This window comes from Trichomycterus rosablanca, chromosome 2 (assembly GCF_030014385.1).
Source record: "Trichomycterus rosablanca isolate fTriRos1 chromosome 2, fTriRos1.hap1, whole genome shotgun sequence".
Lineage (NCBI taxonomy): Eukaryota > Metazoa > Chordata > Actinopteri > Siluriformes > Trichomycteridae > Trichomycterus > Trichomycterus rosablanca.
Genome location: NC_085989.1, coordinates 22,739,951 through 22,758,903, shown reverse-complemented (window position 1 = coordinate 22,758,903; position 18,953 = coordinate 22,739,951). Strand labels below are relative to the sequence as shown.

Sequence of the window (18,953 nt, the reverse complement as noted above, 5' to 3'; positions counted from 1 at the left end):
TCAGAGCAGTGCCACAACGCCTCATCCATTTTCATAAGGGGCCCAAAAGCATGGCTAGGGCCCCCAAAAGCATGGCTAGGGGCCCCAAAAGCATGGCTAGGGGCCCCAAAAGCATGGCTAGGGCCCTGAAAGTCCCTAATAGTCAGAGGATCCTTAAAATGGAGGGCCCTCGGAAATAAAAATATATTGTATCATAAATGTTGATAGGCATCGCAAAATGTTTTGGGCCAGGGCCCCCCCGGGGCCCCCTGACCTCAAGGGCCCCTGGGTGCTGGCCCCACTGGCCCGGTCAGTAATCCAGCCATGCCCAGACGCGATTTTTTTACTCAGTAACGGATGTGATTTAAAATGTAGCGAATTACAATTCTTAGTACAAAACTTACTTAAGTAAAAGTAAAATTACAGGCTGTAAAATCTACTTTAAAAAGTACAAGTACACAAAAAAAACGACTCAATTACAGTAACGCGAGTAAATGTAATTCGTTACTTTCCAGCCAATCCTGATCGCGCTCATCGGCTCCGTATTATGATTCAGTTAAGCGGTGTTTGATTCAGTGAATCTTAATTAAAATCTTCTGTTTGTGTCTCGTTTTGCCGATCGTGTTTGCGCTCCTTATTACTGAATCTAACCGTTACCGTGTATAATCCTTGTTGTCTTCCGTTTACTGTTTTGGTTTTCGCTGGTTTTGGACTCTACCTGATTTTGTACACTGTTTTCGCCGAAAGTTTTTAAACTTTCCCTGATTTATATTCCGCGGGCGTCTGGTCAGTTTCTGCTTCGTGACATGTTGGTATTTTAATTAAAATATAAAGTATGTAAACAATCGCGATTGTCACATTCTAACATCGGGTGAAAGCGTTCATGCGAATTAACCGAATTAATCGTGAAAATCGCCCAGCCCTAGGTGGTGGTGTGTTAGTGTGTGTTGTGCTGGTAGTGAATAAGAGACAGCAACGCTGATGGAGTTTTTAAACACCTCACTGTCCCTGCTGGACTAAGAATAGTCCACCAACCAAAAAAATATCCAGCCAACAGCACCTCGTAAGCAGCGTCCTGTAACCACTGATGAAGGTCTAGAAGATGACCAACTCGAACAGCAGCAATGGATGAGTGATCATCTCTGACTTTACATCTACAAGGTGGACCAACTAGGTAGGAGTGTCTAATAGAGTGGACAGTGAGTGGACACGGTATTTAAAAACTCCAGCAGCACTGCTGTGTCTGATCCACTCATACCAGCACAACACACACTAACACACCACCGAACAGCATGAAAGGGGGCTAAAAAAGTATGTAGAGAAACTGATGGACTACAGTTAGTAACTGTACAACTACAAAGTGCTCCTATATGATAAGTGGAGCTGATAAAATGGACAGTGAGTGTAGAAACAAGGAGGTGGTTTTAATGTTATGGCTGATCAGTGTATGTATTTATACAAGTCTGGCACACACTCAGCGCTGGTTAAGTCCCTGTTGTTAGAGAGCCATTGAAAGCACCATGACAACAAGCTTCAAGCTTCACTTAGCTGTCTCTCACTTTGATAAGACATGCACAAAACAGGAAAAGATATTACAGGCATCTGTCAGGACCAGTTTGGTCTATGTAAATGTGTTTGAACAGATTAATTAAGATAGCTGCGTACACCTCCAACTGCAGTATTGATCGTTATTATTAATCCTTTCTTCACAAATGACATACTGATGAATGGAAGGCTAGAGGCAGGTTAGTTGAATGGCGGACTGTTCTGATGAATAGGTTGTACTCAAAAGCACTGACCTTCAGCAAATATGACTTTAAAAAACACACCAACTATGCTGACAGGTCTGGCTATAATATCAAATTAACAAACTGACGAAAACAACTTGTTAACAACCAATCAACTGATAACAAAACAGAAACTAAATTATTCATAAGGTATTAAGACCTAAAACCTAAATAATGTTGGCTGATGTTTTATCTACCTATTTATCTGCCGTGCTGTAAGCCTGCTATTGTGTAATATGTTGTAATGTTGTTACATAATGGTGTTGCAGAGTGACATTTTCACAGCCAGGTAACCTTCATAAACGCTGCATTTCACACATGCATGTTTCGTGTTATTAATCTAACATTTCTAATTTCACAAGCGAGTGCTGAAAATAAAACTTTTTTTGAGGATTATAGTTGTCTTATATGTTATACACTGATCATTCATAACATTATGACCACCTCCTTGTTTCTACACTCACTGTCCATTTTATCAGCTCCTCTTACAATATAGAAACACTTTGTAGTTCTACAATTACTGACTGTAGTCCATCTGCTTTCACCCTGTTCTTCAATGGTCAGGACCCCCCACAGAGCAGGTATTATTTAGGTGGATGAGTGTTGTGCTGGTGTGAGTGAATCAGACACAGCAGCGCTGCTGGAGTTTTTAAATACGGTGCCCACTCACTGTCCACTCTATTAGACACTCCTACCTAGTTGGTCCACCTTGTAGATGTGAAGTCAGAGACGAGCGCTCATCTATTGCTGCTGTTTGAGTTGGTCATCTTCTAGACCTTCATCAGTGGTCACAGGACGCTGCCCACAGGGTGCTGTTGGCTGGATATTTTTGATTGGTGGACAATTCTCAGTCCAGCAGTGACAGTGTGGTATAACTCCATCAGCGCGGCTGTGTCTTATCCACTCATACCAGCACAACACACACTAACACACCACCACCATGTCATTGTCACTGCAGTGCTGAGAATGATCCACAACTCAAATAATACCTGCTCTGTAGTGGTCCTGGGAGAGTCCTGACCATTGAAGAACAGCATGAAAGGGGGCTAACAAAGCATGCAGAGAAACAGATGGACTACAGTCAGTAATTGTAGAACTACAAAGTGCTCCTATAAGGTAAGTGGAGCTGATAAAATGGACAGTGAGTGTAGAAACAAGGAGGCTGATCGGTGTAAATGTATTTCAGTTTCAACAAGTTATTTTCTGGACGTTCATTCTCACAGTTTTTTTTTTTGCAGGGAGCAGTTTCTGCAAGTGCAAGGCTGCGGATTGAAAAGTCTTTGTATACACATAAGCCTAAAATAAATAAATTATTCATTCCTTATAATACCTTGAATTGTTCCAATTTTCATGTTTAAACTGGTTGTACAGAAAATGAGCATATTATTATTATTATTGTGTTAAATAAGAGTTTAGTTTGTACTAGTAGAACTACGCATCTACAATCTAGAATTAATTATTTTGCCGCTAGCCATTAGCTGCTTTAAATAAAGTTATTTGTTATTGTTCAATTAATGCTGTGGGTTAAAAATGTCTATTTCCGGCGATCAGGGTGTGACTCTCCGTCGGTACTGCACACGTGTCGTAGGGGCTGTGTGTCTGTCTCACTATCCTCAGTCAGGGCGGGGATCAGCATAAGTAGAAAGGAAGGATAATGCAGTTGAGTAATTGGATACGCTTAAAGTCAGGAGAAAAAGGGAGAAAATGCATAAACAAAAATATATTTTTAAAAATCACAAATGGTCAAGCTGTTTTATGTTAGTATGGAATCTGACCGATGGTAAACCTCCATTTGTGAGGTCAAGAGATACAATCCAATAGCAGAACATTTAACCAGGGCAGAGCTGTGGCTAAAGAGCCACAAACAGAAAATAAAAAAAAATGTAACTAAAATATTAGGTGGCCAAAGTAATAAAAAACAGAATAGAAAAAGAAGACATTCGCCACATAGGGACATATGCTGAACCCAGCAAACGTCAGAAAAGGCAGGTGGCCATACGCCTGCCCCTCAACTCAGGGGCATCAGTGATAAAATCAAGAAAAAACGAAAGCCGAGTTACCACCCATGCCAGCTACTCGATCCACCACACAGTGGCAACTCAAGCTCTCTAGAAAAAAATAAACGCAGCCTGCTAAAAAGAAAAGAAGGTGGAACTGCCACTCCACTGCCTGACGCTACCTGCATCTAGGATCAAGATCACACAGCAGCCCACTGCAAAACAAAAAAGGCAGTTGGCTGAGTTAAAAGCAAAATGGCCTAGCAGAACATGCAGGTGACAAACATACACAATTCAACCAGCCAGCAGCAAGGTAACCAAAGAAGCAGGTTTTAAAGCACCTTCAGAGCTGCAGTAAGTTAACACATATGGCACAGAGACGGCTGATTAAAGAAATCAAGGCCCCCTAATGGTGCAGAATGGCATGGCAGATGGCATGAAACTGTAACCTGCACTCTGTCAATCTACACATTTTTTTTACAAATTGGTTTGGGTATTTTGCATCAAGTCTAGATAAAAAGGTAGAAAGGTAGATTTTCAATTATCTGATATTTATTTATTAGGATTTTAATGTCATGTGGTTACATTCATGACAGAACAGGTAGTTAATGGTTACACAAGATTCATCAGTTCAAGTTCAATGTTAAACACTGTCATGGGCCAACCTTTCTCAACCGGGGTGCCGCGGCACCCTGGGGTGCCGTCAGAAATATTCTCACGTTACTGATATTATGAAATAAATTAAAAATAAAATAATAAAATACAAAAAAAGTCAACTTATCATGAAAATATAGACCATTAGCCGCCTCAAACATAAAATTTTGTCTCAGACGCCCCTTTCCCCATGCTACAACGTCAACGCGGGTTGACAATCCGATTCTGTTGAATGGCTCATTAAAATGAACAAAAGGAACCGAGTCGCGCCTCTGGGAGCCGTTAAAATATATATTTATATTTCTGTGCAGTTCTTAGTTCTTCTTATTGGCTGTAATACCATTCCGCTTCTATCAGTAGAGGGAATTAATCATAATAAGAGCTGTTTATTGTCGAAATTTAAATCACTTTCAGTATCGCGGAGAGAGTAAACGACACACACACACCTACAGAGAGATGTAAATATTATCATTTTTATTGTTATTATTTTGCACTGTTTTTATTAATATTTTATTCTATTTTATATTTTTGCACATGTAACTGTTTTGTATATATTTGTTCTTTTTTATTGTTAATTTCATTATTTCTCTGTAACTTGCTTTGGCAATACGAATGTCCTTACAGTGGGGTCAAAAAGTATTTAGTCAGCCACTGATTGTGCAGGTTCTCCTACTTAGAAAGATGAGAGAGGTCTGTAATTTTCATCATAGGTACACTTCAACTATGAGAGACAAAATGAGAAAAAAAATCCAGGAAATCACATTGTAGGATTTTTAAAGAATTAATTTGTAAATTATGGTGGAAAATAAGTATTTGGTCAATAACAAACAAGCAAGATTTCTGGCTCTCACAGACCTGTAACTTCTTCTTTAAGAAGCTCTTCTGTCCTCCACTCGTTACCTGTATTAATGGCACCTGTTTGACCTCGTTATCTGTATAAAAGACACCTGTCCACAGCCTCAAACAGTCAGACTCCAAACTCAACCATGGCCAAGACCAAAGAGCTGTCGAAGGACACCAGGAAAAAAATTGTAGACCTGCACCAGGCTGGGAAGAGTGAATCTACAATAGGCAAGCAGGTTGGTGTGAATAAATCAACTGTGGAAGCAATTGTAAGAAAATGGAAGATATACAAGACCATTGATGATCTCCCTTGGGGTCAAGATCTCATCCCGTGGGGTCAAAATGATCATGAGAACGGTGAGCAAAAATCCCAGAACTACACGGAGGGACCTGATGAATGACCTGCAGAGAGCTGGGACCAAAGTAACAAAGGCTACCATCAGTAAACACACTACGCTGAGAGGGACTCAAATCCTGCAGTGCCAGGCGTGTCCCCCTGCTTAAGCCAGTACATGTCCAGACCCGTCTGAAGTTTGCCAGAGAGCATATGGATGATCCAGAAGAGGATTGGGAGAATATCATGTGGTCAGATGAAACCAAAATGGAACTTTTTGGTAAAAACTCAACTCGTCGTGTTTGGAGGAAGAAGAAAAACCCAAGAACACCATACCTACTGTGAAGCATGGGGGTGGAAACATCATGCTTTGGGGCTGTTTGTCTGCAAAGGGGACAGGGCGAATGATCCGTGTTAAGGGAAGAATGAACGGGGCCATGTATCGTGAGATTTTAAGCCAAAACCTCCTTCCATCAGTGAGAGCATTGAAGATGGAACGTGGCTGGGTCTTCCAGCATGACAATGATCCCAAACACACCGCTCAGGCAACGAAGGAGTGGCTCCGTAAAAAGCATTTCAAGGTCCTGGAGTGGCCTAGCCAGTCTCCAGACCTCAACCCCATAGAAAATTTGTGGAGGGAGTTGAAAGTCCGTGTTGCCCAGCGACAGCCCCAAAACATCACTGCTCTAGAGGAGATCTGCATGGAGGAATGGGCCAAAATACCAGCTACAGTGTGTGCAAACCTGGTGATGACTTACAGGAAACGTTTGACCTCTGTCATTGCCAACAAAGGTTATGTTACAAAGTATTGAGTTGAACTTTTGTTATTGACCAAATACTTATTTTCCACCATAATTTACAAATAAATTCTTTAAAAATCCTACAATGTGATTTCCTGGATTTTTTTTTCTCATTTTGTCTCTCATAGTTGAAGTGTACCTATGATGAAAATTACAAACCTCTCTCATCTTTCTAAGTAGGAGAACCTGCACAATCAGTGGCTGACTAAATACTTTTTGGCCCCACTGTATTTGTCATGCCAATAAAGCTTCTTTTGAGTTTAAGTTTGAGAGCCGTAACCGAGCTACAGAAAAACCATGCAGACAATAAGCAGTGCTAGTGGTAAATGACAAATAATTGAGAAATAAACTATAAACTTGTTTAATGATGTTAAATCTGATTGGTTCATGACGCGTATGTTTTAAAGCAGAAACAAACACAGGCTCATCTCTACACAAGAGAGGATTTTTCTGAAACTTAATGCAATGCAAACACAGTACGTCTCATCTCTGTAGTGTTTTTGTGTGTTAGCAGTACGAGGGATGCAGAATGTAAGTTTTTTAATACATTTTAGACTGGGGTGACTCGAGATTTTGAACACTTTTAAAGGGTGCCGTGACTGAAAAAAGGTTGAGAAACACTGTCATGGGCAATTTTTTGCATGTGTTTGGACTGTGGGAGGAAACCCACACAAGACACGTGGAAAACATGCAAACTACACACAAAAAGGACCCCAGCCACTGTGCCCCCCGAATCAGCTGATATTAACTACAAAATAGACTTATATTCATCTTACTGTTGTACATTAATGTCCTGTTCAATATGTTACACTTTTTTTACTCAATAAAGCATGTGTCTTTTTGATATGAAAAACAGTGATGTGTGCTACACTTTAATGGGATGATAAATGCTCATTGGTAAACCAATGACTAATGATGTTTGATTACCAGTTTAAAAAGCATCAGTGGCAACAACAGTGGCACTGTGGATTTAATATGGTTTTAAATGAAACTAAAGAGTTTAACCGATTAATTAAAATCTTTCAACACATACAACTTGGAACAAAATACAAACTTCCGGCAAATTTATTAACCGCTATAATGTCCCTTTAATACAAACCCATTAAACCTCAGTGCACAGGCACCAGCTTTGTGTACAGACACATTTGGAGTTTCTCATTTAAACAGGAAAATTCTTTGTATGCAATTGAATTAACGAAAGATTAAATTATTATGTTTTTTTTCACATGCTAGCACACCAGAGCTGACATTTTGGACTCGTCGGTTCGAAGCTCAGCTCTGCCATCCGGCTGGGCAGCTATATGAACAGTGTTTGGCTGTTGTTCATACAGGAAGGGAAAAGCCGGATAGGGACCTCATAACTAATGCAATTATGACCTCCGCTGGCTGATTGATGGCATCTGCACAGAGTAGGGAAATGACGTGTTGACCAGGGTGTGACTGTACGCAAAGCTGATCTGCATATAAAATCGCCTCGTGCAGGTGAAAAGATGCACTCGTCTACTGCACGTGTCGTAGAGTGTGTCCGTCTCGCTCTCCTCAGTCAGGGCGAAAAAAGCAAAAAAAGCTGGGACAGCTGGGACATTTTACAAAATAATTCACAAAAGGACAAAGACATGTACAAAAAAACACTTAAAGCTGGAAGGGGTATAATAGGCAGTTGAACTTGTAACAGGGGAGGATATAATTGGGTATAAAAAGGGGATCAATCAAGTCTTAGTCTTTGCGAGCAATGATGGATCTTGGCTCACCACTTTGTGCCAAATTTTGTGAGAGAATTGTCACTTAACACAGGCCAATGCAACCTGAAACTTACACAACAGTCATAAAACTCTATGTACAAATGCTGCTGAGTTCTCCAGGCCCAAGCATATCTCAGATGGATCAAAAAAATATGATGTGGTTGGATGAGTCCAAGTTTCAGCTTGTTTTTAGGAAAAACGGATGTTGAGTTTTCTATGCCAAAGATCAGGAGGACTTGCTAGACCTGTTAGGAGCGAAAGGTGCAAAAGTCAACATCCTTTAATATATATCAGGGTGATCAGTGCACACGACATGGGTGAGTTGCATGTGTGTAACAGGACCATTGACACGGAGGCATATATCTGGAGTTTGGAGTTAAATATGCAACCATCAAGATGACGTCCTTTCCTGGGAAGTCCACGTTTAGCCTTGTTTTAGCTAGTCTTGTTTAGGAAGACAAAGACATGCGTCAATCTGTATGCGCCACAACAGTGTGGTTTGGCAGACACACAGTGTGAGCATGTGACTGGCCTGCCTGCAGTACAGATCTGTCTCCTAATAAAAATGTACAGAGCATCATGAAGTGAAGAATCAGACAACTGCAACTTTGGATTGTTGAGTTAAGTAACAGCCTTGTATCAAGCAAGAATGGGCAAAAATATGTATTAAAATTACTATAATAACAGTTGTAATATTACAGCTAATACATTTCACAAAATGTCCCAGCTTCTTCAAAAATTGGGGTTTGTACATGAATTACCTAATGCCAAGTTCTCACTACACGACTTTCCAAGTCATCAGATCGCTGTACACTACACAACTGGATCTCTTGTAATGGGGAGTCTTTTAAGTCATTGTGTATTTTACACTACACGACTGATCGGTGATATGGGGTTACACACTACACGATCTATCACCAGGAGGAATCTTAGGCAAGTCTATCTGGTCTCCCAAACTACGCTTTGTCACGAAAACACACGCAATGACGAGTGACGAGGGGTTTAATGATACCAAAAAAATGATGTCCAAAAATTCACGTCAATAATAAGCGAGCAAATAAAGTTGTTTGTGCGCTGATGTGCTGTGTAAAATCGAGTAGGAAAAAAATTAATGAAATGAGTGGATTGGGCTACGTGACCAGCAGGGATTGTTTGTTCTGTAGTGAGTTAAATGTTAATAAGTATTTTTTGCAATGCAGTGTGAGTATTATGGTTTGGTGTGGACAAAAAGGTCACAAATACTGTAAAGCTTGTGTGTGTGCCGATGTATTTTGATAGAAACTATATTATGCCCCCTCCTCCCCAGGGTTTCCCCTCACCCCCTATCTGGCTTTCTCATTGGCTGTAGTTCGACAAAGCACTCACTGCCACTCACAACGCCTTTCACACTACATGATTTTGAGTGTGCGACTGGTCCAGATATTTAACATGCTAGATATTTAGTGATCAAGAGCCGAGTTTCAATTCTCGAGCAAAGGCTAGCCGCGACCTGTCGGTGAGCACAAATCAGGGCAAACATCGTGTAGTGTGAACTAGGAATTACCAGTGCCACAAATACCTCTCAAGGTGGGATTGGATTGTTTTTTAGTTCTTCATTACTAAAGAGAACTACTACTACTGTTTAACTGGAATAGGTGAATGAGTATAATAATTAGTCATGAAGTCAACAACCTAAAAAGTAGATCACAAGTAAACTCTTTTTTTTGCAGACAAACAAGCGTAACGACAATTATGAGATAATTGTATGTAACTGTAACCAAGATACAAACACAAATCCTCTAATGCAAAAAAAAAAACATTTCTTATTTCTTATATATTTATAAACACAACAGAAACAGATGTGGCTGTAGTCAGGCAGTTTTTGCTGTGCATTCATTCTTGTTTTGCAAACTTCGTTAGTGCAACTTTACCTTACAAAATCAATGTAGGAAACCAGATCAGGTGTAATTCGTACACATGAGAGTTTGTTGGCAATCTGTTAAACCTGTTCAAGTCACTGTTGTGTTTACATGCACACTATGGTCGGATTACGACAATGATCCAGTTATTGGGTTTACAAGCACTGCAGTTATCAGATTGTGGAAAGGTTCAGTTTACTTGAGCTACTCAGCAGTCTGTTTATCACGTAAACAAATGATGTAAGCAACAAGACAACCACAGAATTCCAGAAATAAAAGATAAGACCTGCCGTATTTTTAGCACTGGGGATACAAACTTGACTATGCATCAGCTGTAATTATTTAGCATTAAACTTAAGAGATAAACAAAACATTCACAGACCTAAAACATTTCCTTACATGCACACTAATGTAAATACTGGCCCATAAACACAGCAGTGATCTAATAAATAAGAGTATGTTTTCATTTTTCATCTCTGTTCGAGCATAACTTCAGTCTTGGCTCTGGTCCATGAATGAGCTTTGGTGCCATTTCCATTCTGGTAAATAACTACGTGCTGACCTTGTAAACGTCAACAACTTCGTCCATTGTTACTTTTTTGCCTTATGTAATCTTTACTATTGCATCTCCAGATGCACATGTGCGAACGCAAAAGTAGAACAGTTATCTGTATACATTATTTGAATGAACTAGGTGCTGGGCAGAAAACCAGGTAACTTGATCACATTACTCATTATCAGCCTCAATTCAGTTCAGATAAAGTACATTATCTTTTTACATGCTTTTTACATTATCAGTTAAAGTATCAGTTTACCACCAGAACCTGTTTTAATCACATTATTAGTAAGCATATAAACACACTCACTGTTAGCAAGCTAAGCTAACTTGGTCTACATAAATAAACAAAACAAATAAATCCCAACCATAACAGACATTTACATTTTTACTAGGGATGTAACGATGCATCACAAGACAGTTAATAATCGATTCAAAAATGTCACAATTCAAATCAATTTGGCATGTAAAATGAATCAATATTCACTTTAAACAGCAGAGGGCACACCTCGCCTGGTTGACGTCACTGGCGCTATACGCCTGGTTGCCAAATTCTGGGTTTTTCAGCCAAATTGGGCTTAATTCAAAATTGTTTTGCATAGTTTGTACCTACCTCAGAAATAAAAGGGCATTCATTATTTAGATAAATAAAAGATAAGCACAAATACAGTATTTTCTTTTCTTTTTTTAAGAGAAATAATAAAAGGAAACTTTGTCATAATTTGTCTTCAATTTTAGTTTAAAAAAAATCAGGAACAAAAATCGTATCGTGAACCGCATCGCATCGTGGGTAGAGTGTATCGTTACACCCCTAATTTTTACCATTTTATTCAACCTGCTGACTGACTGTAAACCATCTATGTATGTAGTAATGTCCAACTGTACACTTAGAGTTTGTGAATCAACATGAAGCAGGTCAAAGTTAAACTAGTTTAAAATGTCACCAGTTGTCAGTGTGAAACTACCAGCCATAAAATCTGTGGGGTTTTTTCTCCAAATTCTCCCCATGTCCAAGATAATATTTTGAGAAACTCATATCCAGACAAATATTTTCTACCTTAAACCTCTATTGCAATTCTGCAAAAATTGCTTGGTTTTAGACAAATGTTAATTAAATGCAGTATTTCTGTCAGTACATACGTAGATTAGCTACTCATAACATGGGCAGCATAAACCAAGTCTGTGGTTAAGCACCACTGCTTAAATTACTTTATATAAAATAAATAAATAAATAAAAAAAAGTTAGGTCTAGGTTCCACAAAAAGTCAGACAGAATACATGGCTTGAAAAAAAGTCAGGCTCCAAAATGCAGCAGCATGCAGTATTTACTCTGTAATTAGGACAACACCAGTATGTGATAACTGGATATGTGGTTAACTGTGTGCACATACTGTGTGCACATATTAAAGTATAAATCACAGCAAATGAACTTTTTATATGCAATTGCCTATGTACAAGTTATACTCTTCCATCTGAAAAATAAAGCTTTATGTTAATATTCTGCTACAAATATTTGTTAATAATTAGCTGGTTAACCAATAAGCTACAAAAAAAGTCATTGATAGTTAATGCTAACAATTAAAAAGGTCAATTAAATTTATTTTCATTAGCTGACTTTTAATTTGAACTAAGAATGTGAAGTTTAGCCTGCTGATTTGAGACTCAAATGTACCTGTGCCAACTCTGTGTACAAACTTATTTAGAGACAGAGCGCTGACATTCTTATCCAAAGCAAAAAAATCCTTTTGTGGATTTACACACTGATCAGCCATAACATTAAAACCACTTCCTTGTTTCTACACTCACTGTCCATTTTATCAGCTCCACTTATCATATAGGAGCACTTTGTAGTTCTACAATTACAATTGTAGTTCTAATTACTGACTGTAGTCCATCTCTTTCTCTGCATGCTTTGTTTAGCCCCCTTTCATGCTGTTCTTCAATGGTCAGGACTCTCCCAGGACCACCACAGAGCAGGTATTATTTGGGTGGTGGATCATTCTCAGCACTACAGTGACACTGACATGGTGGTGGTGTGTTAGTGTGTGTTAGTGTGTGTTGTGCTGGTATGAGTGGATAAGACACAGCAGTGCTGATGGAGTTTTTACACACCTCACTGTCACTGCTGGACTGACAATAGTCCACTAACCAAAAATATATAAAGCCAACAGCGCCCTGTGGGCAGCGTCCTGTGACCACTGATGAAGGTCTAGAAGATGACCAACTCAAACAGCAGCAATAGAAGAGCGATCGTCTCTGACTTTACATCTACAAGGTGAACCAACTAGGTAGGAGTGTCTAATAGAGTGGACAGTGAGTGGACACAATATTTAAAAACTCCAGCAGCGCTGCTGTGTCTGATCCACTCATAGCAGCACAACACACACTAACACACCACCACCATGTCAGTGTCACTGCAGTGCTGAGAATGATCCACCACCTAAATAATACCTGCTCTGTGGTGGTCCTGACCATTAAAGAACAGGGTGAAAGCAGGTTAAAACAGTATGTATAGAAACAGATGGACTACAGTCAGTAATTGTAGAACTACAAAGTGCTCTTATATGGTAAGTGGAGCTGATAAAACGGACAGTCAGTGTAAAAACAAGGAGGTGGTTTTAATGTTATGGCTGATTGGTGTATATGACTGTATTAAATCTAAATTTTGAACATTTAAGATGAACGTTAACACCGTGAGCAAAATTGGTTAGTGCTCTACATTACATTGTTTCCATTAAAAAAGCATAACGACTTTGTGATGTTTGATTATGATAGCTATAAGCGTGACAGTCGACTGGCAAAATGTGTCTATTAGTCTAATATTTGCTACTATATACTGTATTTAGTCACATAGCAAACATAAAGCACTTTGTAAATAATAAAACAATCATGCTCTGTTGTATTTTAATTGTTCACTTGTTATTAGGATGGAAAAGATGAAATCATAAAAGAAAAATAGGAAAGTGAAGTAAACCCCACAGTGGTTTAAATCGGCTGTTATATTAATTGCCTCATATTTACATTTTCTGCATTTAGCAGATGCTTTTATCCAAAGTGACTTACAGTTGTGACAGTATACAATCTGAGGGTTAAGGGACTTGCTCAGGAGCCCAACAGTGGCAACCTGGCAGTGGTGGGGCTTAAACCGGCAACCTTCTAATTACTGGGCCAGTACCTTAATAACCAGGTTACAGCTACAGCTCATATAAAAGGCTTTACAGTTTTTACATGCAGTCTTATGGAAAAGTCTGGACATCGCTGGTCAAATGTTATGTTTTGTTAATTCTAAGTAAAAATATGACAAATATTTAGCACATTGAATAGGTACAGGAAGTCTGTAGTGTAGGGGTCTAACCTGGAGCCAGTGGACCACTGTTGTTTTTAGGCCTATTAATACTATGCATATACATTGGCACCGTCTACAAAATAGATTCAGCCCAGCTTAAATGTATTTATTTATTAGGATTTTAATGTCATGTTTTACACACTTTGGTTACATTCATGACAGGACAGGTAGTTACACAAGATTCATCAGTTCAAGTTTTAATGTCAAACCACAGTCATGGACAATTTTGTATGTCTAATTCACCTCACTTACATGTCTTTGGACTGTGAGAGAAAGCCGGAGCTCCCGGAGAAAACCCACGCAGACACGGGGAGAACATGCAAACTCCACACAGAAAGGCCCTGGGAATCGAACGCATGACCTTTTTGCTGTGAGGTGACAGTGCTACCCACCGAGCCACTGTGCCGCCCCCCAGCTTAAATAAATATTGAACAAGTGAAATAAGCGATTCAAATTATCTGGTTTTGAAGGTCAACGGTTTTTTTTCCCTTCCTAGAAAATAAATAAAACTGCATTTGATATGGGATTGGTTTCTTTCTTGGCTTTACAGAAACCTGTTTGAGTACAACTACTGGCAATCGGATTTTAAACAACACTTATGCCTGTCTTTGCTGAACTAAATCAGTCAGTTGACATAAGGGATCAGTGTATAGCCTGTCTAACAGCTCTGTGTCTGAGGTGGAGCTGCTACTGAGCCAGAGCCAATCAGATCTGCACTCACACACACAAACAAAATACTGTTTACAAAGTACACACAGCTTACTCTTACCTTGTTATTACACCACTATCCATTTTTTATGCATGTTTCATTAGAGAATTCTGCATCTGATGTGTTAATAAAGGTGGAATTATATATAAATCTAGAGACCACATGTGACACTGAACTACCCTTAAAGCCTCCTGGTACTAGGACGTCAAGTGTAGGCCTCATCTTTGTCTGTTTATCTTACCAACCTCAAACACTACTAAAGAACTACTTCTATTAAAGCCTTTAAGCTTCAATAAAAAAAATACACGTTGGTTTTGTTACGCATAGTATATCAACTACTAGGGTAACATAAACGCACATAATGGATAGAAACAAGATGTGATTACAAGGCTGTGTTAGCTGTAGCTAACACGCACACGCACTGATTGCTTCCATTTACAGTTTATATCAAGTTAAACGAGCTGGCGATAACTTTACAGGAAAATCATGTTTGTGCTGAGCAGTTTAGGAATCAGAAGTGCACATCAGTTAAACTCTTGTATAGTCGTTCAACTTTAGGAGTTGTCAGGTCAGCTAACTTGCTACGGGCATGTGTCATTTACGAAGGAATCGACTCTTTAATCTGTTCATTAAGATGAGCTTTGGGAGTCGACTGAAAGTGAAGATTTTATTTTAGGACCAATTACGCAGTCAAATCCTGAGGGTTTTGTATCAGGAACTATAAATTGCACTCATGTTCTATATATTTTACTTTACTGATGTGTGGTGCAAATTCTCAAGGGTATACATTCATATTCAACTCTAATGAACTAATAAATGAGCCGATCAGTAGATCTGATCATGCATTTTAAATCTTTAAAGAAAGTATGTAGGTTAATCTATAGTAAATGTAATATGCATACAAATTATACATACATAAATGATCTAAAGACCTAAAGGGTTTCCTGTGGTTACTCTGGTGTGTTCCCACTTCTCAAAGCATGCATGTAGGTGGACTGGTTACTCTAAATGTGCCCTTGGTGTGAATGCTGCACTGCAATTAATTACCCCCTTTCCCTTCAAGCATAATTGGGATAAAGCCGACATTAAAATAAATAAATTAATAAATTAATAAATAGTTAGTATTGCTAGACATGGGTGATGTTTATAGAGGGCGGCTAGCAAACGGAGTTGGTTGGGAGCCAAGTGTGTCGACTCTTCTAGTGAGCTAAGCCTATTAACACGACTCACTAGGTAGAGAATGTTTACAACTGGCTAATAATGTATGCTTCATTCACGTGCTATCAAAGTTAACGTAATTAGGAGTTTTAAAGTTTTAAAGTAATTATTAACATTCAACACTTGATGCATTTTCGAAACAAGATAATGGCGGAGGAAATTACTGTTTCGATGATCGATTGTGTAAAGTTTATTATCTTTCTTAAAACACTCCACTTTTAATCACTGGTTTAATTCATAGACAGTGACTTGTCTATCCAACCTTTGGTTGTGTTCACTATAGAGATTGTTTCAATATAGACTTATAAAGTGTTTGGAAAGTACAAAAACGGGCTATCTGATCAGGCTAGCTAGCTGCTAAAGTTAGCCGTCCACCTTGTTATTATCACTTGGAGAACAGTAGCACACACGAGCACCTGAATACAACATTAACAACTTCTAGTATAATATGAATGGAAACTCACTCTCTGGGCAGCTGAATCGACGGCGCTCCTCTCCTCTGAAACACGCCGTCCACAAACACTCCGTTCTTACCGAGGCAGCGCAAGTAAAAATCCGGTTCCTCGAAGGTGATCTGCAGATGTCTCCGGGATATGAAGCTCGAATGGCCCATGTTAACATCCACTGATCCATGAGAGGAGTTGCGTCCCACGGTGACAGTGCGCTGGCGCATGATGAACTCGAAGTCGCGGGCATGCAAGCGAGCCAGGGCCGGTGCGAGGGGAGACAGCGGCTGCATCGGGGAAATCGTTCCTCTCACCGGACTACACGGTGCCGACTTTAGGGCTAGCAAAGCCCGGGCTCCGGTGTCGTCCGTAAAATCAGCCATTTTCTTAAAAAGAAGAAAAGACTTGAACAGGAACTTGAAGTAATGGCTGAGCGTCAGTCAGACAGCGCTCTGTTGCTGCTGCTGGTAGTCACAACATGCAGCTCGGTTACACGCAACACTCGACCTGGAGTTTTTCTTCAACTTCCAGCGTGTGTGTTTAATCCTCAAACTTACAACTAACACTCGCAAGCTTTTAGTCAATAAAATGCGCAACTCTTTACAATCATAATTTATGTTCGGATTAAGGTTTTCCTCTTGTTGTAACCTTCAATAACTCAAAGCGTCTCCTGGAGCGACTCGGACCGGAGAACAAACAGTTAACGCTGCTGCAGTTCCTGGAACCGGACGACACGTGCGTTACATGTGGCAGTGAAACTACCACAAACAGACGATCATTTCTCACACCGAGGGGGTCATTACAGCTTTTTACTTCCAATTTGTGACATTCACTACTTTTCCATCGAAATCATAAGCTAGTTCAAGAGTCTATTGTACTTAGCGTGGCTTCAGCAGTGACGTCAGTGCTGACTGGCCATTGGCCGCTGTGTCTGTTTATAAACATAGAAAGAACAAAACACATGAAAAACCTGGATCTGGATCTCAACCTGGATTCACTGCGCGCTGTAAAGCTCACGCGTTTACACTTGTACACCAGTGATCTAGGGCTGGGCGATATGACTAAAACACTCGTATCTGGATATGCTTTTGACAAGAGGCGATATCAGACATCCCAAGTGTCCCGGAAGTTCCGGGAGTCTCCCGCATATACATAGCGGCTCCCTGATGCCCGCAAGTCAGATAAAATCTCCCGGAATCTACAGTAGAACGAGCGGCCAAGAGCGACACACACACACACACTCGCACGCAGGCGACACAGACTTTTTTCCGATCGCGTATTAAATCCGTTATCTGATATACAATCTAGCACACTGTGTAGGGAACATAAATCAATTGTCTAATATACTGTCTAGTGCACTATGTAAGGAACACAAATCATCATCTAGTTATACTTTCTAGTGCACTATGTAGTGAACATGAATGCGTTATCTAATACACTATCTAGTGCACTATGTAGGGAACATAAATCCATGATCTGATATACAATCTAGTGCACTGTGTAGGGAACATAAACCAATTGTCTAATTCACTATCTGGTGCACTACGTAGGGAACATACATTCATATCTAAAATACTATCTAGTGCACTATGTAGGGAACATAAATCCGTTATCTGATATACAATTTAGTGCACTATGTAGGGAACCTAAATACGTTAACTAATACGCTACCTAAAGCATTATGTAAGAAACATAAGTCTATTATCTAGTACACTATCTAGTGCACTAAGTAAGGAACATAAATTATTTTCTAATATACAATATAGTGCACTATGTAGGGAACATAAATCTATTATCTTTCACACTATTTAGTGCACTATGTATTACACATTAATGTGTTTGTGACGCGAACAGTTAGCTTAGTAGCTCAGTTAGCAGCTCCTAAAAGTTCTGTTATCACCCATATTCTCTGGTGTGTGCGAGAGCTTTTTTAGCTTTTTTTTTTTTTTTTTTTGGGCTTAGGGGGTCATGGTCGAGGTCCGGGTCCAGGGGTACCTCCCTGAAATGAGTTTTTGCAACTTGGGATGTCTGCGATATCCTCCTGAGACCCAGAAGAAAAAAGGTTTTGATATTTAGGATTTTTTTGATAATTTAAGTATTGTGGTTAAAAGAAACATAGTACAAAACTTTATTTTTCAACAATGTTATTATTATTTTTTTTTTTTATAATCTGTCCTTTGTAGTGGACATTGGGTCTTGTTTAAAAAATAGGATGGTGTAATGTAATTATATTGTATTTATTTTTGTATAAATTTCAATTAAATTTCATTTCATTTTACCTACATTAAAACAGTTTGATAAAGGAAACACAAGTGAACATTGAAACACTGGAAAGAAAAGAAAAACATCGCAGAGTGGAGCGTTTTTCTTCAAACTGCATTCACCTAAATAGTCACCTAAAAATCACATCACACAACATTTACAGCATCACGCATGGTATAACAGGAAGCAGTATTTTGTCTTTGAAACACACAAAAACATGTTACATTGAAAACATTTTTGTTTGTTTATTAGGATTTCAACGTCATGTTTTACACTTTGGTTACATTCATGACAGGAAACGGTAGTTACTCATGACACAAGATTCATCAGTTTACAAGGTTATATCAAACACAGTCATGGACAATTTAGTATCTTCAATTCA

The 18,953-nt window shown here is 39.2% G+C and overlaps 1 protein-coding gene across 1 annotated transcript in view; it reads right to left on the bottom strand.

The window, feature by feature from the left end:
* Positions 1-16,726, bottom strand: part of foxk1 (forkhead box K1) — a 49,037-nt gene extending 32,311 nt beyond the window's left edge. The window contains exon 1 of the mRNA XM_063012586.1: positions 16,328-16,726. Coding sequence (XP_062868656.1) covers positions 16,328-16,692 — 365 coding nt within the window. The 5' untranslated portion in view covers positions 16,693-16,726. The remainder of the gene's footprint in view (positions 1-16,327) is intronic.
* Positions 16,727-18,953: the final 2,227 nt, after the last annotated feature.